Source organism: Schistocerca americana, chromosome 2 (assembly GCF_021461395.2).
Source record: "Schistocerca americana isolate TAMUIC-IGC-003095 chromosome 2, iqSchAmer2.1, whole genome shotgun sequence".
Taxonomy (NCBI): Eukaryota; Metazoa; Arthropoda; class Insecta; order Orthoptera; family Acrididae; genus Schistocerca; species Schistocerca americana.
In genome coordinates, this window is record NC_060120.1 from 369,045,807 (window position 1) to 369,065,130 (window position 19,324).

General features: G+C 38.8%; 1 protein-coding gene across 1 annotated transcript in view; it reads right to left on the reverse strand.

Moving 5' to 3' along the window:
- LOC124595014 (28S ribosomal protein S7, mitochondrial) overlaps positions 1–19,324 on the reverse strand; it is an 88,455-nt gene that overhangs the window by 28,144 nt on the left and 40,987 nt on the right. The window contains exon 4 of the mRNA XM_047133563.1: positions 18,380–18,547. Within this exon, the coding sequence (XP_046989519.1) occupies positions 18,380–18,547 (168 nt within the window). The remainder of the gene's footprint in view (positions 1–18,379; positions 18,548–19,324) is intronic.

Here is a 19,324-nt window from a genome sequence, read left to right on the forward strand (position 1 = left end):
GCTTGCACAGGATAGAGTAGCATGGAGAGCTGCATCAAACCAGTCTCAGGACTGAAGACCACAACAACAACAACAACAACAACAGGTACAATAAAGTTAGTCTTTTAGTTACCATTTAAACTTCAGGATTTTTGGTTATTCTCTGGTGGGAAAAAATACAAATTAAAGTTTCAAATTTGCTCAAAAACGACACATCCGAAGATTGCGTCCTGTCGTGGGAGCCAGTTGTAGTGGTTAATATAAAAAGAAAAACAGAAGAGAAGAAAAGAAAGGATTTAAAATGTGGGAAGAAATGGTGAATAAAAAGGGAGTTTTAAAATCGTTAATGACCGTGAAAAAGGGAAAGAATGAAATGCAAATCAGACTTCGAATTACAGAAAAGTTATCAGACTTAGTGATTCGGAAAAGCTATTGTTGGGGTGGTCCTTGTGGCGTTTCTGAGCAAAAGTCAAACCAATCTCCACTACAAAAATTATTTGAAGGAGTACAGAGAATAACAAAATGTGATTAATAGGGGGAAAGGGTGTAGATAAGAGTTCATCCTTTACCATGTTAACATGTCTTCTTTCGTGCGGCATCCAGGTTTTCAAAAATCTCCTACTTCATCTTTGCGTGAAAAGTAGTAGCTGCTCTGAAATCTTGCACTTGTCCAGGAATCACTAATTTATACTAATCAAAACTATCTTGGTGTTGAATGCAGTTTATTTTACGTTACTACTTCCATTGTCCGAATTTCATACCAATTTCCACAATACGTATGCACATCAATGAGTTTTTTCGTCTTAATCTGATCAAGATTAGCTAATAAGTAAGTTAAGCTTCCGCTCTCAAGAGACAAAAGACGGATAGAAAACAAAAAGAGTTACAATTTTAGTACCTTCCTTTTCTTACATATTTTCTCTGCCGTCGAGCGCTCATACAGCTGCGACGGTATAATTTATATCTGAGGAAACGAGTGTAGCACGGCGAAATTCAAAGTCCTGCTACATCATGTACATTGTCCGCACAGTCAAGTGTTTATGAGACCACACATTCCACCGACTCATCTCGCAGAAATGCTAATATTTCATCAGCTAGTTCTTTCTCTATGAAATTCCTTGGGTTCCTTTGTGATGAAATGTCAACTTTGGAAACTGTTGTAGATATAATGCAGTGTTTGCTTTGTTTATTATTGCCATTGCTCTGCTTTGTATCAACACCACTTGCACTGAAGCACCTTGTGAATTACATGTCGACTAAGCAGGTCAACTACACACCATAGCCTCATGCTGTGCTCACCATTGGGCAACTCCAGTCCTGCCCCCTGTTGCCACTAGCAGCCAATATTGTGGTTGCAGAGTAGACATTATGTGGGGCATTGATTGCCGTAAACATCACTGGCCTTTTGCAACCTCACACTCAAGGGGTTCTTTGTGTCTACAACCAGACGCCTTCTGTCTGACACAGCGATAGTAAAATAATTACACAAACCATCCCCGTGAATCGTTCTACCTGTTAGTGAAAACCATATCCAGATCCCTGCAGTAGTTCCTGACATTAGTCTTCACATTGACATCAATGAAACTTGCATAGATAGATATGTGTGGATTCTGATCTCTGATTCTCTGGAGCTGTGCTGGCTGTTTACTTTACTGCTTTTCTCTCATTGGCACTCGATGTGATTCCAGATACCCATTACATGGAATGGATAACAAAATATATATGTTACACACTCATCATTACTACACTTATTAATTATATACATAACCTTGCTTGTTAATCAGTCCATCTGTTAGTGAGGAACACATTAAAATCCCAACAGTAGTTCCTGAGATTAACCTTCTCATACAAAAGAACACTGTAACAAAGAAACACTGGTGGGGTGGACTTTATTTTAGTATTCCATACAATGAACAGCAAGTCTTTCATACACTTCCCTGGTGCAGATCTGTTGATAACTCTCTATCCAAGATAACATGCTGTAGCCTCACTACCAAGAAATCCTCTGTCTAGTTGCAAATTTCATTTGCTAGCCAATATGATAGTATTTTTGTTAATAAATTTTGGTGTGCTACTGAATCAGGTGCTTTTTGTAAGTCAATAAATACTGCATCCACCTGATAGCCTTGACCCATAGCTTTTGAGATATCATGTGAGAAAAGCTCAAGTTGGATTTTGCAAGACTGATGTTTTCAAAATCCATGCTGGTTGGCATGGAGATCATTGTTTTTGAGATATCTCAGTATGCTTGAGCTTAGAATATGTTCTAAGATTTTATAACAGACTGACGTCAATGAAATTCAAAATAAGTTTTGTAGATCACTTGTGCTACTCTTGTTGCAGACAGGTGTGACAAATGCTTTCTTTCAAACTCCGGACACCATTTTTTGTTCGAGAGGTCGGTGATATATTATGGTCAAAATGGGAGTTAACTCATCTGCAAATTGTGTAGAGAATCTGATAGAGATTCTGTTGGGCTCCAGAATTTTGACCAGTTCAGACTCCAGAACTTTGTTCAGTTTTTGCGATTTCAGGTGCTTGATAATGCCACTGACATTAATAAGTACATCACTCACTTTTGCAGTGATGAAGCAATCAAACTAGGGTAGTTCTCTTATATATCCTTTGTAAAAGGCAATTTAAAAATGGAGTTTAACATTTCTCCTATTGATTTACTACCCTCAACTTTGATTCCACTGTTATCTGTGAGTGTCTAGACACTAACTTTGATGCCATTGACTGCCTTTACTTGTAACCAGAATCTTCCAGATTTTCTGTGAGGCCTGTTGCTAAGATTGTACTGCAGTAGTCACTGAAGGCTTCAGGCATTACCCTCTTGACAGCTAAAAGTGTTTTATTCAGCATCTCTCTATGTATATGCCTCTTTTTTTCCCATACATATTATGTATTATGCAATACTCACAGTTTCTCTGTAAGTTTCTTTACAGTGACTGCATACCATGGAATGTAGGTACATATGTATTCAGTGCTTTATCAACTATTCTTTTACGCTTTAACCACAGTGCCTCTAAATTCTCCTGCTGCAGAGCTACATATTTCAAGTTCCTCATTATGATGTTAGTGCCTATCCAGTGGGCTGAACTTGTAATTTCTACTTGTTTTGGCTGTGTTTTGTTAATAGCCTTTATACCTATAGTTCCAAGTAGTTTTTCAAGAAAGTAATTGCTATTAATTTCCTGGAATTCCTTGACTCATCCGCACTTACAATTGTGTAATCATCCCAGTCAATTAAGTACCCTCCAGTGAAGACTATATGATTGGGAACATATATATTACCAAAATGAGGATTTATCTAAAGTTTTCAGTTTCACCTGGAGATTAGTCTGGTGGTTATAAGTGTATGCCCATCCTTTATAATCAGTCAGGCCCAGACTATTTCTCATGCAGCTTCAGTTTGTATCTTGATGGAATTGAGTTTCTTGGCTACTGCAACAGGTATGCCACATACGTTTCCAATTAGTCTATTCTTTCAATATACACTCAGACATAGCCAAAAAAAATCTCACTTCTTTCAATTTTTGGTTGTATCCAGCTTTCTGTAGCTGGTATTATATGAGCTCCATTGTCCTTTAGGACTGCTTCAAACTGCAAGATCTTGTTGCTAATGCTTTGATAGCATCATCTGTTGGGTGACATTTCTTTGAGTGTTACACTAATACTTCAGCCTCCTACAGCTATCATTATCTGGACTGGGTAGATAGTAACCAGATCTAAAAGAAACTCTTGTGTACATTCCACAACAGTCAGCTCTCTTGGTCGTAACCTCTGATGTGTAGTGCACCCCTGACCTATCTTATAGGACCCTACGGTTCTTAACAATATGGCACAAGTGCAGGAAGTCACAGACCAGCACGCCACAGAGCCTCCAGTTTCTGGTTCCATCCTTTTATTCAACTCACAACCGGTAAACCACAATCAGTTCTTGGGAAAATGCTGAAGATTGTGAGCTTCGCTGAGATTCATGAGCAAGACTGGTCTCCTTTGCCAGTCACTGGAATGAACCAAGTATGACCTAGAAGCTCAGACGACAGCCATCATTTACTCCAACATTTGTCACAATTTGCAAATTGTTGCACCATGTACCCTCAGTGGCCACCAGAACAGCATCTACAACATGTTACACAAGGTCCGGAGGTGTATACATTGACTGCAAAAGATGATCCTTCCCATTACTTGCTGTTATTTCTCTATGAGGTGTCAAGGTGAACTCTTGAATGTTCCGTCTGAACCATGTCGTTTGCCACGGTTCCCGTTTTTCCCTTGGTTTACTCCTGTTTGGAATTTCTGTGCTTTCCTAGAGGGCATTGCAGAGCCTCTGCTAGTGCGCCCTCTGGAAGGAGGCGCTGTGTGCCATGCCGAGGGCGGATGAGGCAGTTGAGATGAGTGTTTGTCCCTGGACGACCATTCTGCAGTGGGACGCTCAGTCCCTCTATGCTAAGTCTGGATGGGCTCAAAAACCTGGGGCGTGAGGACACAAGAGGCCATAAATCCGTGGACAAGGTTTGGTTTCTGTTCATGGGCTGGGGAAGCTTTGAAGTCTGTCTGCAACTGCCAATAACCTACAGAAGGTGGTGTCGTCACTGAACATAAGATTTTTCATCTAGTTAGTGCAACGGTCGTCATCTGGCGGGAACAATCTCTCAGTGTTGTGGGAGCTATTAATAACTGCATGGCAACGTTTCTCTGCTTTGAGTTTGTGATCGGAAATTACTTTGCGTGTGTGTTACTGCCCCCTTGCATGATCGTGTATTTGAATGCCATGCTGACTTAAGGTGCACATTGTAAAAAAATAATGATAATAATAATAATAATAATTTGCTGTGGACCTTCTGCAAGCCGTTGTTTTCCCATGGACGGCGTAGGTCATTGTTTGGATATTCACGTTGTTATGGATGTCTGAAATGCAAGATTATGTTAATGTCCGCCAATATCTGAGAATGCAGGCTTTCTCAGCGAATCTCGCTGATAAAATCTTCTCAGATTGACAGCCGAGTCAATGTGTTGTTCTCCAGAAATGTTTCAGCAAGTTTCTTACTTGCCATCTTCAGGCAAAGATGGCAAGTAAGAAACTTGCTGAAACGTTGCTGGGAGAACAACACATTGACTCGGCTGTCAACCCGAGAAGATTTTATCTTTGCCAATATCTGTTGTGTTTTAGTATGTAGGCATATTTAACTTTAGTCATTGTTATTGGGTACATATTCTCGTGTTAAGGAGTTTAGTCCCCGTGGCATTTAAGTGCTCTATTTAATTATATTTAAGGTAGTTTCTATTTGGTAATCCGCCTAGCCATGACTGATGTCAGTTGCTCAGTCTGTCTGAAACGTTGGGCTTATTGGGTAGAGACCGTTGTTGACTTGCTCTCCTCAGCTCCGAAGTCCCGTACTGATACTACGGCGGTAGTTCTGGCATTTGCAGAAGTTATTAATTCTTGTGAGCACAAATAAAGCTACCTTTGTCTCTGTAATTTTCATCTGCTGGCCAGGAAGCTTTGGTTAATGATTAAAATTAACCAACTGGTCTTTGTCCAACCTAGTGGCTCGTGTTAGTCGAGTTCCCTTTCCAGTTCGGGTAAATGTTTCCTCCTCCTGTTGGAGCCATCCTCTTTCACAAGCCACACTGGGGTAAGAGTTGCCCGAGTGTCTATTGCCACTCAGTGTTCCACGAGAATGAAATAAGAGGTTAATTATCTACTCCACCGTTATGCCCAAGAAAGGTGAATTAGAGTAGTTCTGGATAACCTAAGTGTTGTACACTGTTAAGATGGTTCTCGGTTTGGAGAAATTGCTGTTTGGTAAAATTTAGCCTTTTGTGTCTGTAATCCTGCGTATTCCACGATCCAATGTTGTTACAGAACTGAAAGATTTGGTTTTGATGCATTTGCTGGGATGTGACTTAATTATTTGCTATTGATGTTAATTGCTTTAAATGAATCTTCTTTAATTTGTGGTTATAAATCTTAATGAGTGATTGTCCTCAGTGGTGTAACATTTAATGTACGTCTGATTGTCCCCTATGTTACCTACGGACTTATTAAGAGACCGAAAAGGTGATCCTTCTCAAGTTTATGGGACTTTATTAACTGTTGAAAAATATGTTTGTTAAAAAGGAATAATTTTAGATTCCTATTGTTTATTAAGTAATTCTCAAGTAATATAGCAAATATTATGAGTGCAAATATTCTCTCATTGTTATACCTGCTTGTTCTGTGGTTAGCACTGAAGGGCGTGACAATAAATGCAAAGTCGAAAGTGAAGTGTTAAACTGGTCCCTTCTTTTTGTCAAGTTGTGCCACAAACTCCTCTTCTCCCCAATTCTATTCAATACCTCCTCATTAGTTATGTGATCTACCCATCTAATCTTCAGCATTCTTCTGTAGCACCACATTTCGAAAGCTTCTAATCTCTTCTTGTCCAAACTACAGGGTTATTACAAATGATTGAAGCGATTTCATAGCTCTACAATAACTTTATTATTTGAGATATTTTCACAATGCTTTGCACACACATACAAAAACTCAAAAAGTTTTTTTAGGCATTCACAAATGTTCGATATGTGCCCCTTTAGTGATTCGGCAGACATCAAGCCGATAATCAAGCTCCTCCCACACTCAGCGCAGCATGTCCCCATCAATGAGTTCGAAAGCATTGTTGATGCGAGCTCGCAGTTCTGGCACGTTTCTTGGTAGAGGTGGTTTAAACACTGCATCTTTCACATCACTATGCGTGAAACTTGCCCGCACGCGTTCAACCGTTTCTTCGCTCACTGCAGGCCGACCCGTTGATTTCCCCTTACAGAGGCATCCAGAAGCTTTAAACTGCGCATACCATCGCCGAATGGAGTTAGCAGTTGGTATCTTTGTTGAACTTCGTCCTGAAGTGTCGTTGCACTGTTATGACTGACTGATGTGGGTGCATTTCAAGCACGACATACGCTTTCTCGGCTCCTGTCGCCATTTTGTCTCACTGCGCTCTCGAGTGCTCTGGCGGCAGAAACCTGAAGTGCGGCTTCAGCCGAACAAAACTTTATGAGTTTTTCTACGTATCTGTAGTGTGTCGTGACCATATGTCAATGAATGGAGCTACAGTGAATTTATGAAATCGCTTCAATCATTTGTAATAGCCCTGTATTTATTGTCCATGTTTCACTTCCATACATGGCTACACTCCATACAAATACTTTCAGAAACGACTTCCTGACACTTAAATCAATACTCGATGTTAACAAATTTCTCTTCTTCAGAAACGCTTTCCTTCCCATTGCCAGTCTATATTTTATATCCTCTCTACTTCGACCATCATCAGTTATTTTACTCCCTAAATAGCAAAACTCCTTTACTACTTTAAGTGTCTCATTTCCTAATCTAATTCCCTCAGCATCACCCGATTTAATTTGACTACATTCCATTATCCTCGTTTGCTTTTGTTGATGTTCATCTTATATAATCCTTTCAAGACAATGTCCATTCCGTTCAACTGCTCTTCCAAGTCCTTTGCTGTCTCTGACAGAATTACAATGTCGTCAGTGGACCTCAAAGTTTTTATTTCTTCTCCATGAATTTTAATACCTACTCCAAATTTTTCTTTTGTTTCCTTTACTGCTTTCTCAATATACAGATTGAATAACATCGGGGAGAGGCTACAACCCTGTCTCACTCCCTTCCCAACCACTGCTTCCCTTTCATGCCCCTCGACTCTTATAACTGCCATCTGGTTTTTGTACAAATTGTAAATAGCCTTCCGCTCCCTGTATTTTACCCCTGCCACCTTCAGAATTTGAAAGAGAGTATTCCAGTCAACATTGTCAAAAGCTTTCTCTAAGTCTACAAATGCTAGAAATGTAGGTTTGCCTTTTCTTAATCTTTCTTCTAAGATAAGTCGTAAGGTTAGTATTGCCTCACGTGTTCCAACATTTCTGCGGAATCCAAACTGATCTTCCCCGAGGTCCGCTTCTACCAGTTTTTCCATTCGTCTGTAAAGAATTCGCGTTAGTATTTTGCAGCTGTGACTTATTAAACTGATAGTTCGGTAATTTTCACATCTGTCAACACCTGCTTTCTTTGGGATTGGAATTATTATATTCTTCTTGAAGCGTGAGGGTATTTCACCTGTCTCATACATCTTACTCACCAGATGGTAGAGTTTTGTCATGACTGGCTCTCCCAAGGCCGTCAGTAGTTCTAATGGAATGTTGTCTACTCCCGGGGCCTTGTTTCGACTCACGTCTTTAAGTGCTCTGTCAAACTCTTCACGCAGTATCTTATCTCCCATTTCGTCTTCATCTACATCCTCTTCCATTTCCATAATATTGTACCTAATCAAATGATTATACAATAATATTGTAAAGAATTTTTGTAACTAATTCAATCTGTTTTTCTTTGCATGGCATATATTGATGCAAAACTGTTATCTTGAGACCTTTTGGTGATTATCCGACAGAGATGTATTAAGAAAATCCATATTTTGACGAATACGATTTGCGCAGAAGTGATTGACCAGCCGCTGCAGGACAGAAAATTTAATGGTGAGTCACACAATTATATTTCATTCAAACATTCAATAGCAAACTGCAGAATCTATTTTTCTCTTTCCACACATCCTGTAGTTTTCTTCTAGATTTTTTCAAAATTATCTATCTCTATTGTAGTTTGTGGTAATTATAGTATTGTTGTAGCATATGAAAATCGTGAATTTGACCGCCAAACAGTCATTTGTTAGGAAGAATTTTGCCCCCCCTTTGCATCTTTCTCAAACCATTGTTGCAATAGAGCAATCATTTACATTGACGAGAAAATATTTCAACCTAAATTTGAGTCAAATCTTTATTAATCAGACTTATAGTATTCCCTTTTTGACTTACGATTATACATCTTATTAGAATGGAACACAGTAAGGTCGAGATAGTTTCGGCAGATGAGTTAAGTGAAATAGATTCATCGTTCAACCAACAAGAAAGTCCGTGTTTACCTCCATGGACGAGTTCACAGATCAATGCAAATCAATTGCCTCAAACTCGCAACATTTGTGATAATATACAGATAGCGACTTTAAATGACGAAATGTGGAATGGACGCGAGACTAGACCATCAGTGCCATTGTTAACATCAATGTCAGAACCGAATATGAGACAAATTCAGCAATGTGACACAAATCGGACACAGGAGACTGACAAACTGGACCGACTACTAGAGTTATTTGCAGACATGAAACGAGACGTTAGTCAGAAAATTGACATATTAAACCATACTATGACCGAAAATTTTGAACGAACGACAAAACAGATGACAGAATTAAATATCACTACTCAACAGCTCAGCCAGCGATTTGAGACATTGTCCGAGACCGAGTCACTAAACAGGAAGAAATAATATCACCTGATGTGAGAATCAGTTAACTCAAATAGTTAATGTGCAGCAGGAAGTGAACACCCCTGTGGAAGAGTTAGCTCAGGCCCACACTTCAGCTAGCTCCACCCAAGAAAAGCTGACTGAAGAAGTGGGAAATATTACCCAACAGCTCACAATGGTAGTTCTTGAACAAACCCACCTCAAAGAAAAGATAGAAAAATTAGAAGACCGAGCGGACCTCGCATCACTAAACAACGACACCAACATGGCCGAAAGAATTGTACATGAATGTAAATTGTGTGACTACTATCTGGACAAAAAACTTGAAACAATTACACAGGACATACTTTCAAAAACAAAGACACATGTTAAAGACGAGACAAAACACATAGAAGACGAAGTGACAAAATTATGAGACAATGTTGTGCCGTGTTTGGCGAGCAAACGCATCGTCAGGGAATGACAGAACAGCTAAAACCATGGCTAATGACACAGACAGAACACCTATTGTGGAATCACCCATTTCCAATCAAAATTACAATGTGCCACTTTCTTTTCCACCAAATGAGCAATATTACGGTACAACACCTAGAGTAGCAAGTGACATAAACCACATCAATACAGTTATGCCAACAGGCATGGCCAATGACATATTTGTAAGGCATGGGTATTCCAGACATTTTCCAGTGAGGAAAGCACAAAGTCCACCCTATTGTGTTTATTAGATCATTTGATGGTGTTTTTCCACGCAGTTGGTCAGAAGTCAATAAAATCAGATACGTCACCAATCTCATGAGAGGACGAGCAGCTAAGTGGGGTGCCGCTATGAAACGGCGGAGCCTTACATTTGAACAGTTCGAACAAGCCATCTTGGATGAATTGTGGTCCGAGAATGAGCAACAGAGTCTAAGGAGAGAAGTGTGCAACCCTGAGACCTATGACCCTAAAAAAGAGACATTAAGACAATACTTTGAGAGGTACCTAGACAAGACACTGTACTGGTCCAAACCACTTGCCAGCGATAATTGACACTTTAAAGAACCACTTACACTTTCCATACCGAGACAGATTAATAGGAGTACTGGAGAATGACATTAAGACTTTCTTAAACTTCTTAGATCAAATAGACGTAGTTTACAGAGGCGATTCACGCCATTCAAATTTTACTCATATTAGTAACCAAAATCAGCACCCACCCCCGTAGTGACGGTGGTTGGTGGAACCATCCGTCCGCACCGTGACACAATACGATGCCTGCGCGCGAAACATATTCACATGGAAATGTGTATGACGGTAGGAACAACCGCAGAAATTCGAGGAATAACAATAACAACAATTATCATCCATATCAAAATGGTAACTACATGCAAAATGAAAATCACAGACAGTACAACAACAACCGCAATAGGAGACGTGAGAATAACCAGCACAAACAGGGCTACTTTGACAGGAACATGCCATATAACAGGCATAATTACCACCAAAACAACAACAATCCCAACAATCACCAACAGAATATGTGGAACACACAAAATTGACGCATGACAAATCATAACCCTCCACGGAATCCGTCGCCGTTCCCCAGTACAGTTATACACTCCCCGCCACGAAGTAGCAATAACAATTGCGGTGCGCCATCAGCTGACATGTGGGTGCCTACCGGCCGGAATGTAAACATAGTGGAGTTGGTCAATGAATCCAGCCAAACACAGCAGACGATGGAAAACAGTTGACGACCGAGCTAAGCGCTCGTGCTTCGGTCGTGGGGTGTTGTAATAGCGCAAAGGCTGAGATGGTTTGTTTCCTCAGGTACGATGACAAAATGACAGCAGAACAGGAATTAACCGTCGAGAAAAACATTAAATCAGACAGTTGTGTTAAAGAATTCATACAAGCTACGGCATGGGTTAAGTTTAACGATTATAATGTACAAATTTTATTCAATACTGGTGCTGCTGCAAGTGTGATGTCAACTGCATTCTATAATGAATTGAAACAAATTATAAACATACCTACTTTACCTGTACAGAATTGCCACATGTTTTAGAGCCACAGGTACTAAATCTAAGAACATATGCATGCAAGCCCTAGTTAACTTCACGTTTTCCAATACACAGTTCAAGTGTAATTTTCTGATTGTAGACAAGCTTATTGTACACTGCATCCTAGGGTTGGATTTCTTGAATGAACACAAAGCAATCATAGATTTAAGTAAGGGCATATGTCAATTATCTGTAGGAGAACAACTAATCAATGTTGAACTTAACAAGACGATTGATCCACGAAGTAAGTCAATTTCAATTGGTATATCCTACCATAGTTAGTGTATGTAACTTAACACTTGAAGATTCAGACTATCAGGAGATTGAACAGGATTTATTGTATCAGAAATGTGTTGAATCTCATTATTTAATGAAACAACAGCAAGAAGAATTGTACAAATTATTATGTGATTATGCACAAGTTTTCACTGAGAGGCCTGGTGTAATCAGAGGTTACAGCTACAAAATGGATGTTAAGCCACATAAGACTTATTGTAGGACACATTATAATATTCCATGGGTGAAGAAACCTGCAGTTTTACGTGAAATCGAACGTATGTTGACCTGGGGTGTCATAGAAAAATCACATTCCCCTTACTGCAGTCCTATCCTGGCGGTAGGCAAGCAAGATGGCAATGTCAGATTGGTGCTAGACGCACGTGAAATCAACAAAATTATTATACCTGATAACACAAGACCCGTCAACTTGGACGAACAGGTGCTAAAATTTTATAATGTACAATACCTAACTAATATTGACCTCCGCTTATCGTACTGGCAGGTGTCCCTTCACAATGACAGTCATAAATACACTGCTTTCCTTTGTGAAGGACGCAGTTATCAGTTTAGTGTGTTGCCTTTTGGTTTGTGTGTAAGCGCGGGCGTGTTCATCGAGGCACTTGACGCCGTTCTCGGCCTGTGTTTGTTGTCACGCGTCACGGCGTACGTCGATTACATTGTTATGGCAACAAATACGTGGGAGGAACACATTGATCTGTTACAGCAAATTTTATTTAAATTTTCACAAGCTGGAGTCACAGTAAATCTTTCAAAGCCCCACTACAATGAGGAGTACAACGATGATACGTGCTTAACAAGTGAAAGTGATACTGAAACAGGTGTTGAGGCATGCAGTTCATCATGCTTGTCGAATAGGGAGAGATAAATCCTGTCCCCAGCGAAGCATAGTAAAGAACAGTTGTTGTCCAAGGAGCAGGTACTAAACATAACTATGTACATTGAAGATCATCCACAACATATTACAAAAAATTATAAACAGATTTCGAATAAACCTACAAGCCATGCGGGGTGGCCGCACGGTTTGAGGTGCCATGTCACGGATTACGCAGCTCCTCCCGCCGGAGGTTCGAGTCCTGCCTTGGGGATGGGTGTGTGTGTGTGTGTGTGTGTGTGTGTGTGTGTGTGTGTGTGTGTGTGTGTGTGTGTGTTATTCTTAGCATAAGTTACTTTCAGTTAATTTAAGTAGTGTGTAAGTGTAGGGACAGATGACCTCATCAGTTCGGTCCCTTCAGAATTCACACACATCTGCACATTTGTAACCTACAAGAATATGACCATTTAGTGCATAAGAAAAACTTACAGATATTCAATGGAGGACAAGGCGCACTTGTTACAAAAATTAGCATTTGCGCATTTCAAGCATGCTCAATACAATTTACAGGATGTGCATCATGTGACCTATTACATTACGCATTTAAAACTGCATGCGAGATAGACTGCAGTGACTTGAAGGGTAGCAGTGGATGGTTGCATAAGTTCAAAAAGGCTACAGAATTGGAAGATGTAAGATAACGAAATTACAAACAAAGCATCAACTTGATGATGCACAACAAACAGCAGAATCGGCCTGGAAATTTGTAGATGAAATCAACAAACTTATCTCATCATTCAGAAAGGAATTTGTTTTCAAATCTGACCAACTGAGATTTGAAGAGGAAATGCATATGAAAGGAACCCTGGAAATTGGAGATACCAGGAGAGTTGTATCAAGATCAATTAACATCAACACCTCAATGCATTTGTATACAATTATGCTCACTGTTAATCTGGATGTTAAATTGGATGGAAAGTTACTTAGTGTGCTGTGAGAAGTTGGAGATGCTTTGTCCCCTACGATTCTTTCTCGTGTGCATGATCTTGCAAGAGCAGAGGGGAATATTTATGTCACAGCAAGAAAGAGGCAGGAAAATGGGCTTAAGAGAACTACAACTATGGTATGAGCACTGCTTTTGGCCAATAGCTGGTCAAAATAGCTTGCTTTTGCTTGATTTCTGGTCTGCATATAAATATCGTTCTCCTTTAGAGCAAACTATCCCTCCTGAAAAGTGTGTGATATTGCAACTCATATCACCTAGAACCACTGGACAAGCCCGGGCTCTAGATGTTTGTTTTTTCCGTGCCTACAAAATATATTATTGCACTATCTGCAGCTATGCCTTAAAGGATAGCCAGTTTCACAATAAGCAGCATGACAGACTGTTTCACATTCAGTTGTGTGCCATCACATTCCATCAGTTCTCATCACCTCATTTCACCAATATGATTCTACATGCATTCCTTAAGAGTGGATGCCTAGCTGAAAGTCCTGCTCAGTTTGCAACTCCCACAGAGTTCACCTACAATTTTGATGGTGCAAACCCCTGTGATCACCATGGCATGCCATTTTTCATTTGGTGTTCATGGTGCAATCTAGTGGTTTGTTTTGAACATTTCTTGAATGTCGACAATGTCCATTTTGCAAAGTGTAATACGTACTTCCCATAGAAGGTTGATCTCTGCCACTACTGCACACTCATTTTCTGTCACCATCCTGATGCACATGTTGAGTCATTAGCAGCTAATGTTTTTCCTGTCATAATTGTTAATACAACACTTTCAAATGAGCCTTACTAAATACTGAACATGCAGCCTTGCATTTGAGGGGTTCCTTGTTAGTGCTACCTAAGCGAAGCCAGGCTAAATCGCTATTGTTGCATGTCAATTAACTGGCAGGCAACAATAATTGTAACCCCGGACTTTCCGGAGATGATGTAATTATGTGTACTGTGTATGAAGGAAGAAGTCTGCAAAAATACAAAAGCAGATTTTGATAAGATTTCAAAATGGCGCAACGACTGGAAACTTGCTTTAAATGCACAGCACAATAAAATTATGCAACTTCAGAAAATGCAGAAAAGTTGTATCCCATGACTAAAATATCAGTCACAACTGGAATCATTCAACTCATACATATATCTAAGCGGTAACAATTTGTGGGCAAGTGAACTGGAACTATCATGTGACTCAAACATAGGTAAACTAGACGGAAGAGTTTAGTTAATTTTTGGGTTACTGAGAAAATAATGTCAGTTTAGAAACAAGACAGTATACAAAACACTCATGTGGTCCTTTCTAGAATGTTGGTCAAGTATGTGGGACCTATATCAAATAGTACTAACAGGTGATACTGAATGTATTCAAAGAAGGGCAGCACGAAGAGTCATAGGTTTGTTATACTCAAGGGAGAGCATCATGAAAATGCTGAAAAAACCTGAATTGGAATACACTTGAAGATAGAAGCCAATTATCCCATGAAAGCCTATTTACAAAATTTCAAGAACCAGTATTCAATGAAGAATCCAGGAATATACTAAAGCCCCTATGTATTGCTCCAGTAGGGGCCACAAAGCCAAAAATACACTAATTACTACGTCTACACTAGCACTGAAGCAGCCATTCTTCCTTTGCTACATATGCGAACCAAATGGGAAGAAACCTTAACACATGATACAATGTTAAGTACTGTCAGCCACACAGTTCACAGTGGTTTGCCAAGTATGTACTTTATTTTACAGATTATAAGATGCACTTTTTCTATGAAAAACTGCCTCCAAAATTCAGACAGGTCTCGGATTAATATAAAAATGTCCAGTGTTTGATTTAAAATTCCCGCCAGTCTTAAAATTGGGCACACCTTTGATGTCACAGGAAACCTATCTCTATCTGGCAACACTGGATTCAACTGGCAGCAGCAGTGCACCAATGTGATGAACATAATTGCAGGGATTCACAAGCTTGCTAACATCGTCTCCCTCCTGCCCTGCCGTCACAAACCCAGAACACTGTCTAGCCTATGATGCGTCACTGCAGTCTATGGTGCCAGTGAACTTGAATTGTAAGTGGTTTGTGTTGTCCGTAAAAATACAATATTTTTGTTAGTAACTAGTTTCATAATGGAAAAAAAATAAAAGGTATTCATATGATGCAGGTTACAAACTGGAAATAATGGCATAGAAGACAATGATGACAATGAAGAGGAAGAACAAGAAGCAAGAAGCAAAGTAAGGTGTGTGTTAGAGACGTAGCCTCTTATATCTGTAAAATACAATATATAGATTTAGTTTTGCGGTGACACACACCCAACCAACATGATATCTCAAAGAATCTATAACTCAAGCAGAAATACAAGTATGACATAACTTTATGTTCTTTATTATTTCACACTATTTAAATGTTATATGAAACTGAGGAATACAGCTGTTGCTCATTTACCATATGTAAAAGTGCTTAGAATAATGCCCATATGTAAAAGCGCTTAGAATAATGTGCAAAGTTGTGTGTGACTTGTATCTCCAAAACTAATTCTTTCTTCTACGATGTCTGCTCTATCCAAGGCAGATAATTATAGTTACTGTGACATGAAACACAGTGGAACAACGGCAGAAGTAAAGCTTGAGGGAAGGTACTGTGTTTTACATAAATAATGCTCTCGACCTACCCAGTCCACATCAGGGCTCCCCTCCCTTTTCCCCTCTCCACATCACTTTCCTCAATACCACTACTCTACTCACACACCAATTTTTTAAAGACAGCTTAGTCGGTAAGTGCACTGTCTGTGAAAGGCAAAGTTCTGGATTCTAGCCTCAGTCTGGCACTGTTTTAATCTGCCAGGAAGTTTCAGTTAATGGAAGTCAATGATGCAAATCAACAATTTTAGTGGTCAGCACTACTTGTAGATAAATGTAAACAGTTCATTATTAACTCTCTCTCTCTCTCTCTCTCTCTCTCTCTCTCTCTCTCTCTCATGCACTATGGACGAGTTTCTCCATAAGACCTGGGCAGTAAATCACAATAATTAAGAAGCATAGTCAGTACAGAATCTTACATGGATTCAATCAATTAACAGAATAATATTCAAATTTTAATGACTGATTGCTGGTCATTGTAGCTATGAAGACCAGAATTAGAAATTTATAAGGAGAGAATTATGCTAAACATGCACTTTTGTTTATGGTAAGCATATGATGTATGAGGAAAACTATAAAGACCACACAAAAAATGTCGCCTGCAATCATAAAATATCTTTGTTGTATCCAGGTACAATAACATTTCATAACTCGAATATCCACCTCCAAGGGCAATAAAAGACTGTACAACTCCTGCAAGAGTGTAACACAGTGGCTGTCTCATGCTTACATAAATGATCATTTCATGCTAGAACAAGTGTGTGAGGATGAGGAGCGGGAGGAGGAACTGAGGAAGAGTGAGTATTGTTTTACATCTCAAATACTTCAAAATCATTACAGATGAGCACAGTACTGAAAAGAGAAGACAAGGGAAGAACTTCTCATGTCTTTGTTCTATGAACCACTCTGACATTTACTTTCAACAAATTCCTTGAAAAATGTCATTTGAATCCCACACTTCCAGATACGAGCCCAACAATCAAACTATTGTACCATTTCGCACATTTAGTGAATACATAGCCTGTCAAATGAGAATTTTGTTAACATCAATACAGATTTCAGAAAGAACATACTCAGAACATGTACTTTTTCATTGCAATTCTACTTTATAGCATTTCTTTCTTTCAAGGGACATCTGATTTAGTGTTCCTAGTCTTCACAAACTGTTTAAATTCTGCACACAGCTAAAACAATCACAAAAAACTTACATTATTTCACATATATTAATCTATCCAATGAAATCGTTTGTCATATATTTTAGCAGTGGAGACTGCATGTAATTTAGTGAAGATCATATTTCTGGATCTTATACAGAAGTATTAGACAGAGTTGTTCAAATGATTAAAAAACTAAGGGCCTATTCCTGAAATACAACCACAGAGAACTAAGCTTTGAAAACTTGTACTGAAAATAACTGATCTACAGCATTTAGACTAAAGTTACGCTGTTCTTTCCATTCTTCACAAAATCTTAATCCAAATACATTCTTGGATATTTTCACAAAATGATACCCAATGCCACAGACCATATACTGTTTTTTAACTTCTTTCTTTCTGCTTTTAGTTCAACTACATTTGTATTTGATAACTTTATTTGAACATTCACTATTTGATCTCTGCACTTACATACAGTCTTTCAAAACAGTTTAGTGTAGATCTTCAAATAACAATAAAGTATTTGTTTTGTAAACAAAACTGCCTTTTCCTGCTGACTTTATTTATCCCATACGCGTTTCGCCTTCTCCTGTTCTAAGGCATCATCAGTGGGATCTATAATGATACAGTTTTGTTAGTTATAGATTATCAAACAGTTCACTTTGCAATTTTTTCAATAAAGTATGTCAGTGGCATTATCATTTTAATAAAGAAATATGCCTTTACTTCATGACGGTCTTGGTCTTTAATGAGTGAATAAAATTCAGGAAAGTCAATCTAAATAACTCAGTGAAGTTCTGAAGAATGTAATATTGTTGCTCTTGAGGTGACTAAGCCTAAAATAATTACATACATAGCCTTGTAAGCAGTCATAGCAAGCACCATCTTAGTACATAATTGGGGTATACTTTTATGTAAGAAGCCGTGTGTGTGTGTGTGTGTGTGTGTGTGTGTGTGTGTGTGTGTGTGTGTGTGTCAAGAATGCTTTTTTCCTACTTGACTTTTTACAGCATTAAGTGTGGTGGATATTATGACTGAATTGTAAAAGAGAGCTTGGCTGAAGATGTTCGGTTTTAACATAAGTTAACTTACTTGATAAGTTGCACCACCTCGTTTTATTGGTGCAACATGTAGCACAGGTCTTGAATTAGCAATAGCTTTATGGAAAATTTTTTGTGGATTAGTTTCAATTTTTGACTTTTCAAGCTCATTTGCTTTGTTATATCGTTCAAGCTGTATCCTTTTTATGTTTTCAAATGCCTGTAACAGAGAAAAATATTTTCATGCATAAACTGAAATTCGTTAATAATCCTCTCATACTACACAGCAGGCAGCTTTGTATCAAATGTGTCGTACATCATTAACAAGTGTTTTCTTTCAAGGATGAAATACAAACAGTAAACTGTGAAGAAGTAGTGAGAGAAATTTTATCACCACCAAAAGTGAATATAAAACAGACTATTTCTTGAGAAAAGAAGTAGAACTGCTCTTGGAAGCTCTATCAAACTTAAACTGACAGCCATTCAATAAGACTCAGGTGGTACAAATGAAGTAAAGATATAATATGTATACTGAAGTATCTTTTTAACTTCGTGTAGCTGTTGTGTAACAATGGTGATAGTAGTGACAGGCACAAGAAGTGATGGTGACTGTTAGACTACCTTTACTGAGCACGAGATTTATCGCATCTGATTAATAAATTAATTTATTTATTGTGCATGCATCACCACCTATACTGCATACTTTCATTAAGCATCCACATGGATGCCTTTGTCATTTACTATGATAAGGTCTGCCACTGCAGGTTGATGATCTTGTATTGTACCACACTCACAGGAATTGCTCTCTTTATATCCCCATTTTCACAGGTTGGTACTGCATTGTATGGCACCAGTTCTTAAAGGGTTAGGTGCAATGCATGCTGGAAACAGTATATAATTCCCAGCAGCCATTTGTTCTTACAGCTTCATTAGTATCTGATTAACACAGTTTTGCCATAAATGTTCTTGCCGTATTTCAGGTGGCTCGGCTAAAGGA